The sequence below is a fragment of the Musca autumnalis genome, unplaced genomic scaffold (genome assembly GCF_047663935.1).
Source record: "Musca autumnalis isolate F117 unplaced genomic scaffold, ASM4766393v1 scaffold_4, whole genome shotgun sequence".
In the NCBI taxonomy this organism is placed as follows: Eukaryota; Metazoa; Arthropoda; class Insecta; order Diptera; family Muscidae; genus Musca; species Musca autumnalis.
In genome coordinates, this window is record NW_027411977.1 from 228,695,194 (window position 1) to 228,713,259 (window position 18,066).

Sequence of the window (18,066 nt, forward strand, 5' to 3'; positions counted from 1 at the left end):
GGACCGAAATGGAGTTTGCCCTGGCGAGTCCTTAGATATTCTTCTCCCTGAGTGTCTATTGACACCCTGATCAAGTATTCTTCTTATGGAAGATCTTTTAGTAGACCAAAAGGACGTCTTATTCTCTAAAAGAGAAAGATTTCTTCCGATAGAAGGCCAAGAGGTCGACATAAAAATCGAAGAGGTTTTCTCTTCTACGAAAAAAAAAAATACAAATTTCTACTAGTTTTTTTATTACTAAATTGCACAATTTATTTTGGATAAGTCAAATAATAGGGTTTCTAAATCTATATTTGTATCTATCTAGTCTTAAATAATACTACTTATAAATAATTGGCATAGTTAACTGCGTCATAAGATATTTTACAAAAAGTTTTGTTTGAGCAAAATTTGTATATTTTTAAATGAAAATAAAATTTATTTACAAATAAGTACTTAGGAGTGGCTAAAGTTTGGTAGCACCACCTGGAAAGCTGTGAAATTACTGCCAGTAATAGGCACGATTACTGTAGTACATATCTTTTATCCATATATCGTAAGATACTTGGCTCCCCAGTTTTGCAGTTTTAAAATTTTCTAAAATCGAGAGATTTTATTACGGTCCAATCTCTGCTATTTAAAATACACATCTTATTTTTATAACTTACCCACTATTTTACCCATTCTTCTTCTACCTTATTTACACTACCCATTAAGTATTCAAATGTAAACATACGTATTATTCTTGCCAAATTCTCGGTGGTACTGTAGTCAATTATCGTTTCATTATCATCTGGAGTGTGCCATACCGTGGGAAAAGGCACCGGTATAATGTGTAGAATAGGAACGTTGCGCCTCAAGAAAGGTATGTGATCATCTTCAATAAACGATGATCTCAAGGCATTGGGTTGAAAATAACGATTAGGATCATGAGACAGGGAAACACCACTACTAACATAACGTTCCATTAGCCCAGTATCTGCCAAACGATCTTCAATATTTAACAAACGGCTATACCATGATTCGGTGTTACTAAAGAAACTATAAAACTTAGGATCGGGAGTACCGAGGAGGTCCAATAGCACCAATAAATCTAATTTGGGTAAGAACCCCTCCTTTTCCCATTTGCGGGCCAAGTGGCGGGCACCATAAATCGAATCTTTGGGACCCCATTCCTTAAAGGCTTCTTCACCATCAAAGAATAGCAGCATTAGGCTGAGTTTTGTATCACGAAATTGTTGCAGTTGTTGTTGCAGAACTTTCGCCAGATTCAATAACATTGCACACGGCACAGCAGAGTCTGTGGCTCCCAAAAATTCCGTACCATTCATATATTTACTATCATAATGGCAAGCTAAGACCAAATAACGTTCAGCGTTGGGATTGAGGGTGGCTACAATATTGTGAAAATGCAGATGACCTAAAATGGGCACCGTGTCATGGAAACTGTGTAATTTGACGGACCACTCAAGATCTTCCAATGTCTTTACAATATGTTTGCGCACCTTTTCATGGCCGGGAGTGCCCACAATACGAGGTATAAGGATTTCTTTCACTGAATGTTTCAAGTGTTTCAGGTCCGACAGATGGGCAACTTGATGGAAATGTTCGTGTGACAATTCCTCGACATGGTAGGGTTGCTGGAAAGAGAAGAAAGGGAATACAAAAATTAATAACTTCGCATTTGATTTCTAAAGCAACAACACACCTGCTTTATGCCCACCAAGAACTCTTCTTGCTTATTGGGACCTTTTGCCGACACAGTTACCAAAACATATAGGACAATAACCCATAAATCGTGGGAAGCCATTTCAAAACACGGAGATTACTTGCCACGTTATCAATTGCCCTTACTAATAAATACTAATTACGAAGAGCTACTGTCAACTTTTATTGGTTCTAGTTTCAATTTCAACAGGTGTTGTTTTCATAGAGATATCGTTGATTGAGCAGGGAAATTAGCACCGAGCACCTCTTACCAACAAATCGCATAGAAACTATTTACAAAAGATTGGGAGTTTTTGTTGTGTATTAATTTCATTGGCCGATAAACAATTTAAGGCACCACTTTTCACAAACAAACATTCTGCTCTGCCTTCCGGATGAAAAATTCACAATTGAGCAGTACGCTATTATTAAATTTATTATTATATATTTTATCTTTACATTTCGAGAGCTGACTGTAAAATATCAACAAATATTTGTTGATAATTTGTGGATTAATAACTTAATTAACAACTTAATTAACGAACTTCACTTCAAGTGCAAGAGAGCGAGCACTTTCTATGAAAAACATATGTTTTTGTTACTCTCCATTTTCTACTCAGGCACATTACAGAGTTGTATTTTACTCATGCAATGGCACAGTGGCACAATGTCAAATGTTGTGATAAATAAAAATTGTAACTCATATAAAGAGATAAAAGCTCTGTTCCTTTACGTGCAAGAATCTTCAAGTTTTACCACTTTTTACTCGAAAAGCGTTTCTTTACTTCAGACACAAACAATTCATATGGGAGCCATTTACAACTTTTACTACTTCTGCCGGTTTTACCATTTTCAAAAGTAAAGGAACAAACCATATGATAACAGAGGACTGTTTGTATAAAACGACGCATGCATTAAAAGCTCAGTTCCTTTACGTGCAAAAATCTTCAAGTTTTACCACTTTTTACTGGAAAAGCGTTCCTTTACTTCTGACACCATACAATTCATATGGGAGCAGTTTACAACTTTTACTACTTTTGCCGGTTTTACCATTTTCAAAAGTAAAGGAACTGAACAAAAGTAGGTATACATATAACTGGATTTAAATGTGTGAATTTTCGTATCAAGTGTGCAGTAATCTTCTAAACTTCAAAATAATGAAAAAAATAATTTATAAATATTATAAAATAAAAAATTGAAAAAAAAAAAAAATAATAAATATCAATGCACGCCAAATAAGGGTTCATATTGAAAATTATGGTCTTGAAATTGACTCTCTGGCGTTCTTGAAGTTATTCTAGCCCTCAAAAAGAAATCTTGATCTTCTACGAGAAAACCTCCTTGCCTTTTAAGAGAAAACCCATGGTACAATAATTCATAGGTAGGCCAGGTATGAGAATCGCCAAAAAAATACAACCCTGTCGCTATGGCTTAAAACGTCAAAATTGTTTTGATGAATGATAACGGATGAGTATACAAAGAAGAAGAAGAACGAAATGTTGAAATGAAAACAAAACAGAGTTGAATTTTTTGATCAATAATAAATATCAACTCTGCATGTCAACACGGTTTTGACAGATTAAGCCATAACAAAAAAAAAATTGTAATCAGCTGTTAGCTGTGGCCTACCTAAGAATTATTGTACCATGAGAAAACCTTTGGGCTTCTATGAGAAGAAAACATGCCTTTACTTGGCCTTATATGAGAAGAAATCTTTCCCTTATATAAGAAGACCTCATTTTGTCTAATAAAAGAAAATCTTTCATAAGAAGAATCCTTGGTCAGGTTCATAGGTGCTCAGGAAGAATATCAAAACTGCAAATTGCATTTTGGTCTAGGATGGAGAAGGTTCCGCCTAGCACAAACGCAGCAGAAGATCATAAGCAGCAACCTTAAAACCTTAAAAATTAAGCTGAATTACTGTAAAGCGGCTCCTACCCTCAAGAAGTTAGAAGTTGGCACGGTCTTAATCCAGGAGCCTATTTATATGCTGGAAAACGATCGCAACTATACCACCTTCGCCACATACAACGGAGATAAGGTAAGAACATGTATAGAAGTTGCCAAGAAAATCTTAAATAATAAAGGTGGTAGTACGACGTTAAGGATAGAAGACCGCTTACACAAAACCACCATCTTCCCAACCATATATAATAGCTTTGAATGCCCTGACTCGCCGGGCCAAGATGTGGAGAGGTTCGTAAGAGAAAATGGGATAGCAGTTTACATATACCGACTTTATATTGGTACATAATCTTATAGCCCATTTAGATATGACTTCATTAGCCGGATTTAGCTCATTATCAGGTTTTATTTGCTAAATCCACCCAAAATCTACCAGATTTCCCATACAAAAATAAATCCTCGTATTGAGTGGATTTGTTTTATATGCCATTTAGATATGACACCATTAGCCGGATTTAGCCCATTATCAGGTTTTATTTGCTAAATCCAGCCAAAATCTACCAGATTTCCCATACAAAAATAAATCCTCCTATTGAGTGGATTTGTTTTAAATCTGGCATAAATCCTCGTATACAACTCTGTTTTTTGCAACATGTTGCTAGAAAATACAAAAAGTTGCAAGCTGGCACAAGAAACAAGGTAGATGCATCGGTGAATTGCTACACTAAAAATAATTTAAAATGTAAAAATTTGTAAACAAGGCGTAAAAATTAAATTTGTTTTGATGTACCAAGTTGATTTTATTCAACCAAGACTAATATATACGATGTCTAAACGATAAAATAATTCGTTTTTTTTATTTTAGATGTGCAAACTGCAATAAAATAATTCTTTATTTGCTCTTTAGTTAGCATTAGTAGCATAATGTGCTAACATTTTCAGTATTAAACAATAAATTTGTAATTTGACGTATTTTTTTGAGACGAATTCAATTTACAATAAATTCTTTTGACGTTTCAAATTCGATCAGATGGGCTGATGCATCTACCTTGGTAATTGTGCTGTGAACAAAAATCAGCTGACTGACATTTAAATCCTCCAAAATGTATATCTAAATGCAATGAGATTTGTACTGGATTTATTAAATCCAGTCGAGGATTTATGGCTAGTCTAAATGAGCTATTATGCCAAGTTTACACTTGCGCTCCAAAATCCACTGGATTTCACGAAATCCTGTAATACACCCCGGTGTTTACACTTATTTTTTGTTGATTTCAAACATATCACAATGATCAAGGTAGATGTATATGCGCAGCTGATCGAACATGAATTTTCAAAACAAGTTGTTGTAAATTGAATTAAATGCTATGTTTACATTTACGAAATCCACTCGATTTCATCTGTCAAATCCATAGGTTAAACGTTAAATGAAATCCAATGGATTTCGGATGAGATTTCATTTGACGTTTGAGCTTTGGAATTGACAGATGAAATCGAGTTGATTTCGTAAATGTAAACTTAGCAAAACATCAAAAATATACGACAATATAGAACTTTACAACTTTATTTCGAAAATTATCGTAAAATTATCAATATATCGTATTAATTGTGTATAGTACCAAAATAAATAAATAAATAATGATTTTATCGTTGAGACATAATAATAAATTTTGATAGATAAATGTTGTGCCCAGAACCTGCAAAATATTAGTACTTGCAGTAGTTTTCCCGTTTAGTGCTAAAAATGCGTTCCCGTACACCGAGATCTAGCAAGACTTGCACTTCTCTTTGAACAAAAATAGCGCTGAATAACACCCTCTTCTCCTGTTTTCTGCCATAAATTTTTGGCCTAGTAGAAAATAGCAGCAAGCATGTTCATATGTTCATTGGTATCTAATATTATAACGGATGCGCTGATTTTGACATTTCTGCTGGAGTTTTTGCAATTTCCGTCATTTTCCCGTACTTTTTAGGAAATTTGTATGGGGAAGCAATTTTTGACAATTCGCTCCATTTTCTAAAATTACCATTAAAAAAGTACGGGAACACAATGAAAAATAGCATTGTAACAAAGTAATTTAATATTTACAAATTTTGATACTAACATTTTTTGTTGCAGCAATTCGCACATCTACCTTGTTTATTGTCATACGTGAAAAGTGTTGCAACTTTTGGTACTTTTTTAGGCAAAAGCAAGGTTGTATATCATGTGTACTGTGATTTCGATGTTGATTTCGCTGAAATCACGAAATGAGATGATTTCATTTTTGTACGCAAAATCATGATAAATTTTGCTTGATTTCGCGCGAAATCACGAAACGAAGCCCAATGTAAACCAAGCATTATGCTTGGTTTACATTACGAAATCCACTCGATTTCAAGTGTCAATTCCTTTGCGTATACGGCAAATGAAAACTCGTCTGAAATCAACTGTATTTAATTTGACGTGTAAGCAATGGTATTGACAGTTGAATTCGAGTGGATTTCGTAAATGTAAACTTACTATTAGAATATGAAACAGGGCTAATGAGAACACCTTTCAAAATAGAACCAGGGAAGGTTATTGATATAACCCTTATTAATAAAGACGATTTCTTCAATATTGACTGAAACCTTTCCCAGGAGGGCTCCTTTTCCAATTTTTGAAGGACGCCATATCAATCGATAGTATCGAACGGGAAGATGGTACGTGATTTTATTTACCCTTTCTACAGGAAAGAAATGTGGTTCTATAGACCCTTCGTGAAAGAGAGGGTGCATCAATGGACACCTTTTGAAAGAAAGGGTGCTTCAATGAACACTTTCTGAAACAAAGGGTGCTTCGAATGACACTTTCTGAAAGAAAGGGTGCTTCAATGGACCATTTCTGAAAGAAGGGGTACTTTTATAGACCCTTTCTGAACGAAAGGGTGCGTCTTTGAACCATTTCTGAAAGAAAGGGTGCGTCTTTGAACCATTTCTGAAAAATGGTGCTTCTATAGACCCTTTCTGAAAGAATGGGTACTTTTTTAGACCCTTTCTGAAAGGGAGCTTCTATAGACCCTTTCTGTAAGAAAGAGCGCCTCTGTAGATCCTTAAGCGTGCTATACACGATCAGTTTTGACTGTCGATTTTTCGGAAATATCGACAAATGTCAAACCGTCCAGCAACCAAAATGTTTTGTGCTTACCTGATCTGACAAAAGTGAGCGGCCACATTGACAAGCAACCGATTATGTGAGCAAAACTGATCGTGTGTACCCCCCTTTACTGAAAGAAAGAGTGCCTCTGTATACACATTCTGAAAGGAAGGCTGCTTAAAAATCATCATCATGTTTCCGATTAATTTTAACTAACATCTAAACCCATGGTAGAACAAATACAAGGTAAAGTTAATACTACAACAAATACAACTCGAACAACAACCACAAAGGAATTTGTTTTTGTTTGGAACGTTAGTGTCAAATATAAATGTAAACAAAATAAGGAAATGTCTATAAATTATTGGAATTTAAAAACTAATATTTATTCACATTTGATTGAATATTTTGAAAAACATGAATGATTAGATTTTCAGTTTGAATGTTTCCGTATCATTCCACTAAATACACAATATCACGCAGGAAGTAGAATTCTTGCCAAAATGTTTGGGGTCGCTCGTAATTCATTGAAAAAAGAGAAGCTGTTTCAATCTTTTGTTTTTGAAAACAAAAAGCACATGTTTATTAGGGCTTTATTATTTTCAAGTTTAATAAAATACCACACATATTAACAAATATTGTACCGCCTCTATAAGTGGTGTTTTAGTGTGCGACATGTGGTTACATGTCATTGATATGAAGGAGTCTTTATGGGAAATTGTTTTTATTTCAGATGAATAATTTTTTTCTTCAAAAAATATATATCCCTATTATACATCGAACATAGAAATAAATATATAAAATGTCGTATGGAATTTGACACTAACACTACAGCCCAGTTCAGTCAGCTGGGTATTGCTGCTACCTTTTCTTGTTCTACCATGATCTAAACCATAGTTTTTGTCAATCATCTGGTTTGTTCCAGTACAACACAATTTTACTCCGATAACCGATTTTTCCTTTATGTTATCGAAAAAATAGTAAAAATGTGTAGAAATGTGCAGTACTGGAACAGACCATTCATTTATTTAACAGTTCTTCGTGTTTTAAACAAAAAATAGTTTTGTGTAAATCACCCTTAAGAATTTTCACTAGAAACAGCACAGAGTTGTAATAAGGCCATGTGTTTTTTATTGTTCGTAATAGTGGTGGGGGGTGGGGAAGAGAGCAAGTTATCAATGAAAACAAACCACCCCCAATCAAGTTGATTGAATCAACCTCTTTTTAAAAAACAACAATAACAACACCAAAAAATAAAAAAATAGTGAAAAATGAAAACAAATGCTTACCAAATCTTCAACTTCAAAAGCTGCTCCCAGATTATAAATGAATTTCTTCTTCGTTGGTAACAAATCTTGTAAAAAGCTGTTACAATTTTCACGAACTTGTTCCAAGAGTTGTCCATAGGTTTTGTAATTTTGGCGTAAGTTCTTAATTAAACGCATTCTCTTCTCGTTAGAAATAAAACTATCCAAAAAGTTTTAAATAGTTTAATGCGATGTGTAACACACTACCCTCTCCAAAGAACAATTATTACTGTGACAGGTTTGTCCGATATTTTTCAATGTGTGTGGTGTGGAGAGGTGGCAATTTATTAATGTTCAATTACGCAAGTCAAAAAAACCAGCTACGCTTGTAAACATTTTCAGTTTCAAAATGTTTACAAGAAGATTAGTTGTTGTTGACCTTTACATCTTAAATTGTTGCTAAACATTTCGTGTTTTGTTTTTGTTAAAAAATAAACACTATTTATTTCCGTAGAGAGAACAATAACAAAAAAAAAATATTATCTTATAAAGAAGGAATTATTATAAAAAGGGAATTATTGTATTTATTACAATACTTTCTAATTGCAGTCCGCAGTTCATTTTTTCACCATCGTTTGTTTACACTTTTCTAGCTTAATCCGTCTTTGTAGAGTCTTTACCGCCGAAATAGGCCCGATATATATACAGTCCAAGAGCTAAATGCAAAGACAAAACCGCTCCCACTGCCGAATATATATTTGTGTTCAAATCTGTCAGAGTGAAGAACCGATCCAGTACCACAGCTTTTAGGCAAAAGAAGGTGACAACAGGCAGGAAAACAATCAGCGAACAATAGAAGAAAACAATTTTAAAGGAGCTATAATCTTTAGCATCCTGCAAAGAAAACGAAATGAAAGTGAGTGAGGATGTTTTGGAAATCAATGCCTGAGAAATTTTTTGTTGTTCAACTTACATCAGACCTCTGTTTCTTAAGTTTTTGTGCTTTGCTTGCAGCAACATCTCCTCCAGAGCTATTTAACTTATTTTTATTTGCCATTATTTGGATTTTTAAGTGAAAAATGTAAAAATCGTCCCCAATTATTTGCTTTGCTTGATTGTTGTCAAAAAATATGACATTACATTCCGGCAAGTGCAATGTGTCACATGAGCACAGTGTTGTATTTTAGTGGTGAGAGAAAAATTAGTCGGTCACGTAATGTACGTAGGCAAGTATCGTAGACATTTTGAAGCAAGGCCAAAGTGATTGCATTTTTAAACTTTTTAAGCAGAAATCATTAATGCTTTTAATTGTTTAAATAGATTTCTTAAAATAAAGCAAGCATTTGTTTACATCATGATGCCATAAATATGTTTTTCTTGGTAAACAAAACATTGTTCCACAACATCCCATACGGGACAAGGGAGACTTCTCTCATATCAATGAGTGCACCCCGATTCATATTAGCTCAATAATATGGGACCTACAGTTTATCCGCCGAGTCCGAACGGCGTGTCTAAGACGCCACTTTTGTAGAGAAGTTTTACATAGCTTAAATACTCAGGAAATGTCGCGAACATACTGAGGGGTATTGCCACCGTTGAAAAGTGTTTTGATGTTGCCTGGCCGGGGAATCGAACCCACGACCTTATGTGTGCAAGGCGGGTGTTCATACCATTGCACCACGGTGGCACCCTTGGTAAACATAACCTTAAAATCTATGTGAAAGAAAGTGGTTACTTAAGCAAATAAAGGAAAATTGGACCAAAGGTGGAACATCATGCAATGTAAACCCAGAACTGCAGTAAAAGAGCTGCTTTTTACTCAAAAAACAGCATCGAGTACGATAAGCCGACTCCGGCTTTTATTAAAGAATTTGAATACAAGTGATTGGAACAAGTGAGTAGCAATCTAAGAATTAGTTATTTCATTTGTTTCATTTAGATTTTCCTCATCACTAACGCTGCCAGCATTTGTTACAGTGGGTGGTATGTCTTCATGACTAAGATTGATATTGTCCATGTCAAAGTCCGTCAACTCCATAATGTATTCACGTTTTTGACGTTTCCTATCCACCTTAAGGACATGATCTTGGAACGAATTTAAAACGTCACGAAATTCTTCATCCGAAGTTATAATACGTAGAAATTCATCTGGATTGTCAGGATCTAAAGGTTCTGGGATAAGTTGTTGTTGTTGAGCTTCCAGCAAAGTTTTCCTCTCCAAATCGGCAGCTGTAAGACGATGTTTTAATTTGATTTCTTCAACACGTCCCTCCAACAGTTTACAGCGCAGCTGTTCACGTTCAAACATCTGGAATGAAATGTGTGGAATACAAAGACTCGTGGATTTTTAAAAATATTTTTAGGGCAACTACGAAGGCTTGTGGATTTTTAAAAATATTTTTAGGGCAACTACGAAGGCTCGTGGATTTTTAAAAATATTTTTATGGCACCTACGAAGGCTCGTGGATTTTTAAAAAAAATCTTAAGGCACCTACGAAGGCTCGTGGATTTTAAAAAATATTTTTATGGCACCTACGAAGGCTCGTGGATTTTTAAAAATATTTTTAGGGCACCTACAAAGACTCGTGGATTTTTAAAAATATTTTTAGGGCACCTACAAAGACTCGTGGATTTTTAAAAATATTTTTAGAGCACCTACGAAGGCTCGTGGATTTTTAAAAATATTTTTAGGGCACCTACGAAGGCTCGTGGATTTTTAAAAATATTTTTAGGGTACCTACGAAGGCTCGTTGATTTTTAAAAATATTTTTAGGGCACCTACGAAGGCTCGTGGATTTTTAAAAATATTTTTAGGGCATCTTAAAAGGCTCATGGATTTTTAAAAATATTTTTATGGCATCTTAAAAGGCTCGTGGATTTTTAAAAACATTTTTAGGGCATCTTAAAAGGCTCGTGGATTTTTAAAAACATTTTTAGGGCATCTTAAAAGGCTCGTGGATTTTTAAAAATATTTTTAGGGCACCTTAAAAGGCTCGTGGATTTTTAAAAATATTTTTAGGCCACCTAAAAGTACTCGTGGATTTTTAAAATTTTTTTTTAGGCCACCTAAAAGTACTCGTGGATTTTTAAAAATATTTTTAGGCCACCTAAAAGTACTCGTGGATTTTTAAAAATATTTTTAGGCCAACTAAAAGTACTCGTGGATTTTTAAAAATATTTTTAGGCCACCTAAAAGTACTCGTGGATTTTTAAAAATATTTTTAGGCCACCTAAAAGTACTCGTGGATTTTTAAAAAATATTTTTAGACCACCTACGAAGGCTTGTGGATTTTTAAAAATATTTTTAGGGCACCTACGAAGGCTTGTGGATTTTTAAAAATATTTTTAGGACACCTACAAAGACTCGTGGATTTTTAAAAATATTTTTAGGCCACCTACAAAGTCTAGTGGATTTTTAAAAATATTTTTAGGCCACCTACAAAGGCTCGTGGATTTTTAAAAATATTTTTAGGGCGCCTACAAAAGCTCGTGGATTTTTAAAAATATTTTTAGGGCACCTACAAAGGCTCGTGGATTTTTAAAAATATTTTTAGGCCACCTACAAAGGCTCGTGGATTTTTAAAAATATTTTTAGGGCACCTACGAAGGCTAGTGGATTTTTAAAAATATTTTTAGGGCACCTACGAAGGCTAGTGGATTTTTAAAAATATTTTTAGGGCACCTACGAAGGCTCGTGGATTTTTAAAAATATTTTTAGGGCAGCTACGAAGGCTCGTGGATTTTTACAAATATTTTTAGGGCACCTACGAAGGCTCGTGGATTTTTAAAAATATTTTTAGGGCACCTACGAAGGCTCGTGGATTTTTAAAAATATTTTTAGGGCACCTACGAAGGCTCGTGGATTTTTAAAAATATTTTTAGGGCACCTACGAAGGCTCGTGGATTTTTAAAAATATTTTTAGGCCACCTAAAAGTACTCGTGGATTTTTAAAAATATTTTTAGGGCACCTACGAAGGCTCGTGGATTTTTAAAAATATTTTTAGGCCACCTAAAAGTACTCGTGGATTTTTAAAAATATTTTTAGGCCAACTAAAAGTACTCGTGGATTTTTAAAAATATTTTTAGGGCACCTACGAAGGCTCGTGGATTTTTAAAAATATTTTTAGGGCACCTACGAAGGCTCGTGGATTTTTAAAAATATTTTAAGACTACCTACAATGGCTCGTGGATTTTTAAAAATATTTTTAGGGCACCTACGAAGGCTAGTGGATTTTTAAAAATATTTTTAGGGCACCTACGAAGGCTAGTGGATTTTTAAAAATATTTTTATGGCACCTACGAAGGCTCGTGGATTTTTAAAAATATTTTTAGGGCAGCTACGAAGGCTCGTGGATTTTTACAAATATTTTTAGGGCACCTACGAAGGCTCGCGGATTTTTAAAAATATTTTTAGGGCATCTACGAAGGCTCGTGGATTTTTGAAAATATTTTTATGACACCTACGAAGGCTCGTGGATTTTTTAACATAATTTTGTGGCACCTACGAAGGCTCGTGGATTTTTAAAAATATTTTTAGGGCACCTACGAAGGCTCGTGGATTTTTAAAAATATTTTTAGGGCACCTACGAAGGCTCGTGGATTTTTAAAAATATTTTTAGGGCACCTACGAAGGCTCGTGGATTTTTAAAAATATTTTTAGGGCACCTACGAAGGCTCGTGGATTTTTAAAAATATTTTTAGGCCACCTAAAAGTACTCGTGGATTTTTAAAAATATTTTTAGGGCACCTACGAAGGCTCGTGGATTTTTAAAAATATTTTTAAGCCACCTAAAAGTACTCGTGGATTTTTAAAAATATTTTTAGGCCAACTAAAAGTACTCGTGGATTTTTAAAAATATTTTTAGGGCACCTACGAAGGCTCGTGGATTTTTAAAAATATTTTTAGGGCACCTACGAAGGCTCGTGGATTTTTAAAAATATTTTAAGACTACCTACAATGGCTCGTGGATTTTTAAAAATATTTTTAGGGCACCTACGAAGGCTAGTGGATTTTTAAAAATATTTTTAGGGCACCTACGAAGGCTAGTGGATTTTTAAAAATATTTTTAGGGCACCTACGAAGGCTCGTGGATTTTTAAAAATATTTTTAGGGCAACTATGAAGGCTCGTGGATTTTTAAAAAAATTTTTAGGCCACCTACAAAGTCTCGTGGATTTTTAAAAATATTTTTACCGCTCCTACAAAAGCTCGTGGATTTTTAAAAATATTTTTAGGGCACCTACAAAGACTCGTGGATTTTTAAAAATATTTTTAGGGCACCTACGAAGGCTCGTGGATTTTTAAAAATATTGTTAGGGCAGCTACGAAGGCTCGTGGATTTTTAAAAATATTTTTAGGGCACCTACGAAGGCTCGTGGTTTTTTAAAAATATTTTTAGGGCACCTACGAAGGCTCGTGGACTTTTAAAAATATTTTTAGGGCACCTTCGAAGGCTCGTGGATTTTTAAAAATATTTTTATGGCACCTACGAAGGCTCGTGGATTTTTAAAAATATTTTTAGGGCACCTACGAAGGCTCGTGGATTTTTAAAAATATTTTTAGGGCACCTAAAACTACTCGTGGATTTTTAAAAATATTTTTAGGGCACTTACGAAGGCTCGTGGATTTTTAAAAATATTTTTAGGGCACCTACGAAGGCTCGTGGATTTTTAAAAATATTTTTAGGCCACCTAAAAGTACTCGTGGATTTTTAAAAATATTTTTAGGGCACCTACGAAGGCTCGTGGATTTTTAAAAATATTTTTAGGCCACCTAAAAGTACTCGTGGATTTTTAAAAATATTTTTAGGCCAACTAAAAGTACTCGTGGATTTTTAAAAATATTTTTAGGGCACCTACGAAGGCTCGTGGATTTTTAAAAATATTTTTAGGGCACCTACGAAGGCTCGTGGATTTTTAAAAATATTTTAAGACTACCTACAATGGCTCGTGGATTTTTAAAAATATTTTTAGGGCACCTACGAAGGCTAGTGGATTTTTAAAAATATTTTTAGGGCACCTACGAAGGCTAGTGGATTTTTAAAAATATTTTTATGGCACCTACGAAGGCTCGTGGATTTTTAAAAATATTTTTAGGGCAGCTACGAAGGCTCGTGGATTTTTACAAATATTTTTAGGGCACCTACGAAGGCTCGCGGATTTTTAAAAATACTTTTAGGGCATCTACGAAGGCTCGTGGATTTTTAAAAATATTTTTATGACACCTACGAAGGCTCGTGGATTTTTTAACATAATTTTGTGGCACCTACGAAGGCTCGTGGATTTTTAAAAATATTTTTAGGGCACCTACGAAGGCTCGTGGATTTTTAAAAATATTTTTAGGGCACCTACGAAGGCTCGTGGATTTTTAAAAATATTTTTAGGGCACCTACGAAGGCTCGTGGATTTTTAAAAATATTTTTAGGCCACCTAAAAGTACTCGTGGATTTTTAAAAATATTTTTAGGGCACCTACGAAGGCTCGTGGATTTTTAAAAATATTTTTAAGCCACCTAAAAGTACTCGTGGATTTTTAAAAATATTTTTAGGCCAACTAAAAGTACTCGTGGATTTTTAAAAATATTTTTAGGGCACCTACGAAGGCTCGTGGATTTTTAAAAATATTTTTAGGGCACCTACGAAGGCTCGTGGATTTTTAAAAATATTTTAAGACTACCTACAATGGCTCGTGGATTTTTAAAAATATTTTTAGGGCACCTACGAAGGCTAGTGGATTTTTAAAAATATTTTTAGGGCACCTACGAAGGCTAGTGGATTTTTAAAAATATTTTTAGGGCACCTACGAAGGCTCGTGGATTTTTAAAAATATTTTTAGGGCAACTATGAAGGCTCGTGGATTTTTAAAAAAATTTTTAGGCCACCTACAAAGTCTCGTGGATTTTTAAAAATATTTTTACCGCTCCTACAAAAGCTCGTGGATTTTTAAAAATATTTTTAGGGCACCTACAAAGACTCGTGGATTTTTAAAAATATTTTTAGGGCACCTACGAAGGCTCGTGGATTTTTAAAAATATTTTTAGGGCAGCTACGAAGGCTCGTGGATTTTTAAAAATATTTTTAGGGCACCTACGAAGGCTCGTGGTTTTTTAAAAATATTTTTAGGGCACCTACGAAGGCTCGTGGACTTTTAAAAATATTTTTAGGGCACCTTCGAAGGCTCGTGGATTTTTAAAAATATTTTTATGGCACCTACGAAGGCTCGTGGATTTTTAAAAATATTTTTAGGGCACCTACGAAGGCTCGTGGATTTTTAAAAATATTTTTAGGGCACCTAAAACTACTCGTGGATTTTTAAAAATATTTTTAGGGCACTTACGAAGGCTCGTGGATTTTTAAAAATATTTTTAGGGCACCTACAACCACTCGTCGATTTCTAAAAATATTTTTACAGCACCTAAAACTACTCGCGGATTTTTAAAAATATTTTTAGGGCACCTACTCGTGGATTTTTAAAAATATTTTTTGGGCACCTACGAAGGCTCTTGGATTTTTAAAAATATTTTTAGGGCACCTACGAAGGCTCGTGGATTTTTAAAAATATTTTTAGGGCACCTACGAAGGCTCGTGGATTTTTAAAAATATTTTTAGGGCACCTACGAAGGCTCGTGGATTTTTAAAAATATTTTTAGGGCACCTACGAAGGCTCGTGGATTTTTAAAAATATTTTTAGGGCACCTACAAAGGCTCGTGGATTTTTAAAAATATTTTTAGGGCACCTACGAAGGCTCGTGGATTTTTAAAAATATTTTTAGGGCACCTACGAAGGCTCGTGGATTTTTAAAAATATTTTTAGGGCACCTACGAAGGCTCGTGGATTTTTAAAAATATTTTTAGGGCACCTACGAAGGCTCGTGGATTTTTAAAAATATTTTTAGGGCACCTACGAAGGCTCGTGGATTTTTAAAAATATTTTTAGGGCACCTACGAAGGCTCGTGGATTTTTAAAAATATTTTTAGGGCACCTACGAAGGCTCGTGGATTTTTAAAAATATTTTTAGGGCACCTACGAAGGCTCGTGGATTTTTAAAAATATTTTTAGGGCACCTACGAAGGCTCGTGGATTTTTAAAAATATTTTTAGGGCACCTACGAAGGCTCGTGGATTTTTAAACATATTTTTTGGAATATTTGTCTCTCTCCCCACATACTTACCGCAACCATTAACGCCTTATCCTTGCTGCTGCTCTGCTTCATGGCTCTGTCCATTTCTAGAATTTGAATATCACCATTACCCAAACCAACCGCCAAATATTTTCCATCTGCTCTAAATCTCACACACAATACCCTCGAAGAGAACTTCAGCGTAAAAATCGGTTTCCTTTGATTCAATAGCATATCCCAAAAATCCAATTCTCCTTCGCTATCTCCCGTTACAAACAGTGAACACCGTGCTGTACTCCAGCTACCACATAACACCTGATTTCGTTTCTTAACCAAAAATGTCAATGGTGATGCCTTACATTCTTCGGCCCATATTTTGGCACACCAATCTCCAGTTATAAGGAAATTCTTAACAAAAAACGGATTACGCTCCACCGTACGTATGGGTCCAGCGAATAAACGATAATTACCAGCTGCCAATGTTTCCATGGGTGTCATACCCTTACGATTTCCAATGAAAATACTACCCATATCTGTGGCGACAATAAAACGAATCGGTATGGTATATTCAAATTCCATAGCGGTGATGCCATGTGAACGATCGCGTGACTGGTCATCAGTCATTTCGGTATCCATAAGCAGTTCTTGTATGGGATTCTCTAGATCTCTGCCATCCCAATATTTTACAGAACCATCATAGGATCCGGTGTAGAATTCTGTGTTGGTTTTGGAGTGGACCCAACATAAAGCCGCTACTGGCTCACGATGTGCCGCCTCCAACGGACAAATGCTTACCGGTTGACCACCCATTCTTGAATTCCAGAGGCAAATTTTCCCAGATTTCAAGCCCCCAGCAATCCAGTTTTCATCTTTGGGACAATAGCCGCATTTCAAAACTTTGTCATCACAACTGAAGGTGATCATGGGTTTTAAGGGATTGTCCAAATTCCAGATATAAAAATCATTGGTATTTACAATTTTCTCTTGCTTTACCAGTGGCATTAGCAGTACTAACTTCTTTTTGTCTTCCTTTTCCTTGGGTTTCTCTTTTTTATTACCCTCCTTAGGGACTTTCCTCTCCAATGGAATATTGGTATGCAATACCAAAAACCTCTTTACATCATTCGGTGTCCAATCGATAACAGAAATGGGTCTGCGTATAATTTCCGGATCATGAAAAATATTCTTTTGCCTTGACTCAAATGCCATTCGTATATCTTGGCCCAATTCTCCAGGCAGATCCAAAAAGAATTCTTGATAAATATTCACCGTATTGTTTTCTTCTGCCACTTCCCCAGATTGGTGTATCAATCCAATCACCTGACCACCCCAATTATCATCACGTTCGATTTTCTTACGATGTCTTAGAGTGGCTTCTTCATCCTTTATATTAACCTCCCGCGGCCAACCACCTTCATAATGATACATTCCATGTTCGGCAAGGGTAACATTTTCCGTCTCCATTATTGTGTAGGCCAGCTGTCGACTCAGCTGGGTACCTTGGTGAACTGGATTACGTAGTATGAATTGACATCTTTGCCTTTTACTTGGATTGATGCTCAGCATCAATTGATTACGATCACTGAAGAGGCATTGGCGCCCAAAGCGTCGACGTTCACGGGTGTAAACAAATTGATTGGCTGAATGCATCATTTTCTCCGACTTTTTTTAAGGTTTTGAGAAAAATTATTTATGTTTTTATAAAATTTCAAAAACTATTTGACATGTTCAAAATGGGAACGAGCACGTCGAGGGATCTCCAGTCGTGGATTTTTAAAACATATTTTTAGGACATCTTCAACCACTCTTGGACTTTTAAAAATATTTTTAGGGTATCTTCAACCACTCGTGGATTTTTAAAAATATTTTTAAGGCATCTTCAACCACTCGTGGATTTTTAAAAATATTTTTAAGGCATCTTCAACCACTCGTGGATTTTTAAAAATATTTTTAGGGCATCTTAAAAGGCTCGTGGATTTTTAAAAATA

The 18,066-nt window shown here is 35.0% G+C and overlaps 3 protein-coding genes across 5 annotated transcripts; all 3 read right to left on the reverse strand.

Moving 5' to 3' along the window:
* Positions 1–226: 226 nt before the first annotated feature.
* Positions 227–8,271, reverse strand: isoQC (iso Glutaminyl cyclase). Of its 3 annotated transcripts, none has more exons than XM_073981373.1 (3): positions 7,999–8,271; positions 648–1,619; positions 227–576 (listed from the first exon to the last, which is right to left on the reverse strand). In XM_073981373.1, exons 1-2 carry the CDS (start codon positions 8,152–8,154, stop codon positions 651–653), a joined length of 1,125 nt encoding a protein of 374 aa, XP_073837474.1. In that variant the 5' UTR covers positions 8,155–8,271; the 3' UTR covers positions 227–576; positions 648–650. The 3 variants fall into 3 exon arrangements, with proteins under 3 accessions (XP_073837474.1, XP_073837477.1, XP_073837475.1); XM_073981376.1 differs by lacking the exon at positions 7,999–8,271 and adding an exon at positions 1,688–2,240; XM_073981374.1 differs by lacking the exon at positions 7,999–8,271 and adding an exon at positions 1,688–2,275 and having other exon boundaries at positions 227–1,619.
* A 163-nt stretch (positions 8,272–8,434) lies between these two features.
* Positions 8,435–9,088, reverse strand: LOC141401280 (vacuolar ATPase assembly integral membrane protein VMA21 homolog). The gene is made up of 2 exons (XM_073981377.1): positions 8,930–9,088; positions 8,435–8,850 (listed from the first exon to the last, which is right to left on the reverse strand). Exons 1-2 carry the CDS (start codon positions 9,011–9,013, stop codon positions 8,611–8,613), a joined length of 324 nt encoding a protein of 107 aa, XP_073837478.1. The 5' UTR covers positions 9,014–9,088; the 3' UTR covers positions 8,435–8,610.
* A 666-nt stretch (positions 9,089–9,754) lies between these two features.
* LOC141401192 (dynein intermediate chain 3, ciliary-like) lies at positions 9,755–17,834 on the reverse strand. The gene is made up of 2 exons (XM_073981171.1): positions 16,130–17,834; positions 9,755–10,267 (listed from the first exon to the last, which is right to left on the reverse strand). Exons 1-2 carry the CDS (start codon positions 17,729–17,731, stop codon positions 9,866–9,868), a joined length of 2,004 nt encoding a protein of 667 aa, XP_073837272.1. The 5' UTR covers positions 17,732–17,834; the 3' UTR covers positions 9,755–9,865.
* Between the last annotated feature and the right edge of the window lie 232 nt (positions 17,835–18,066).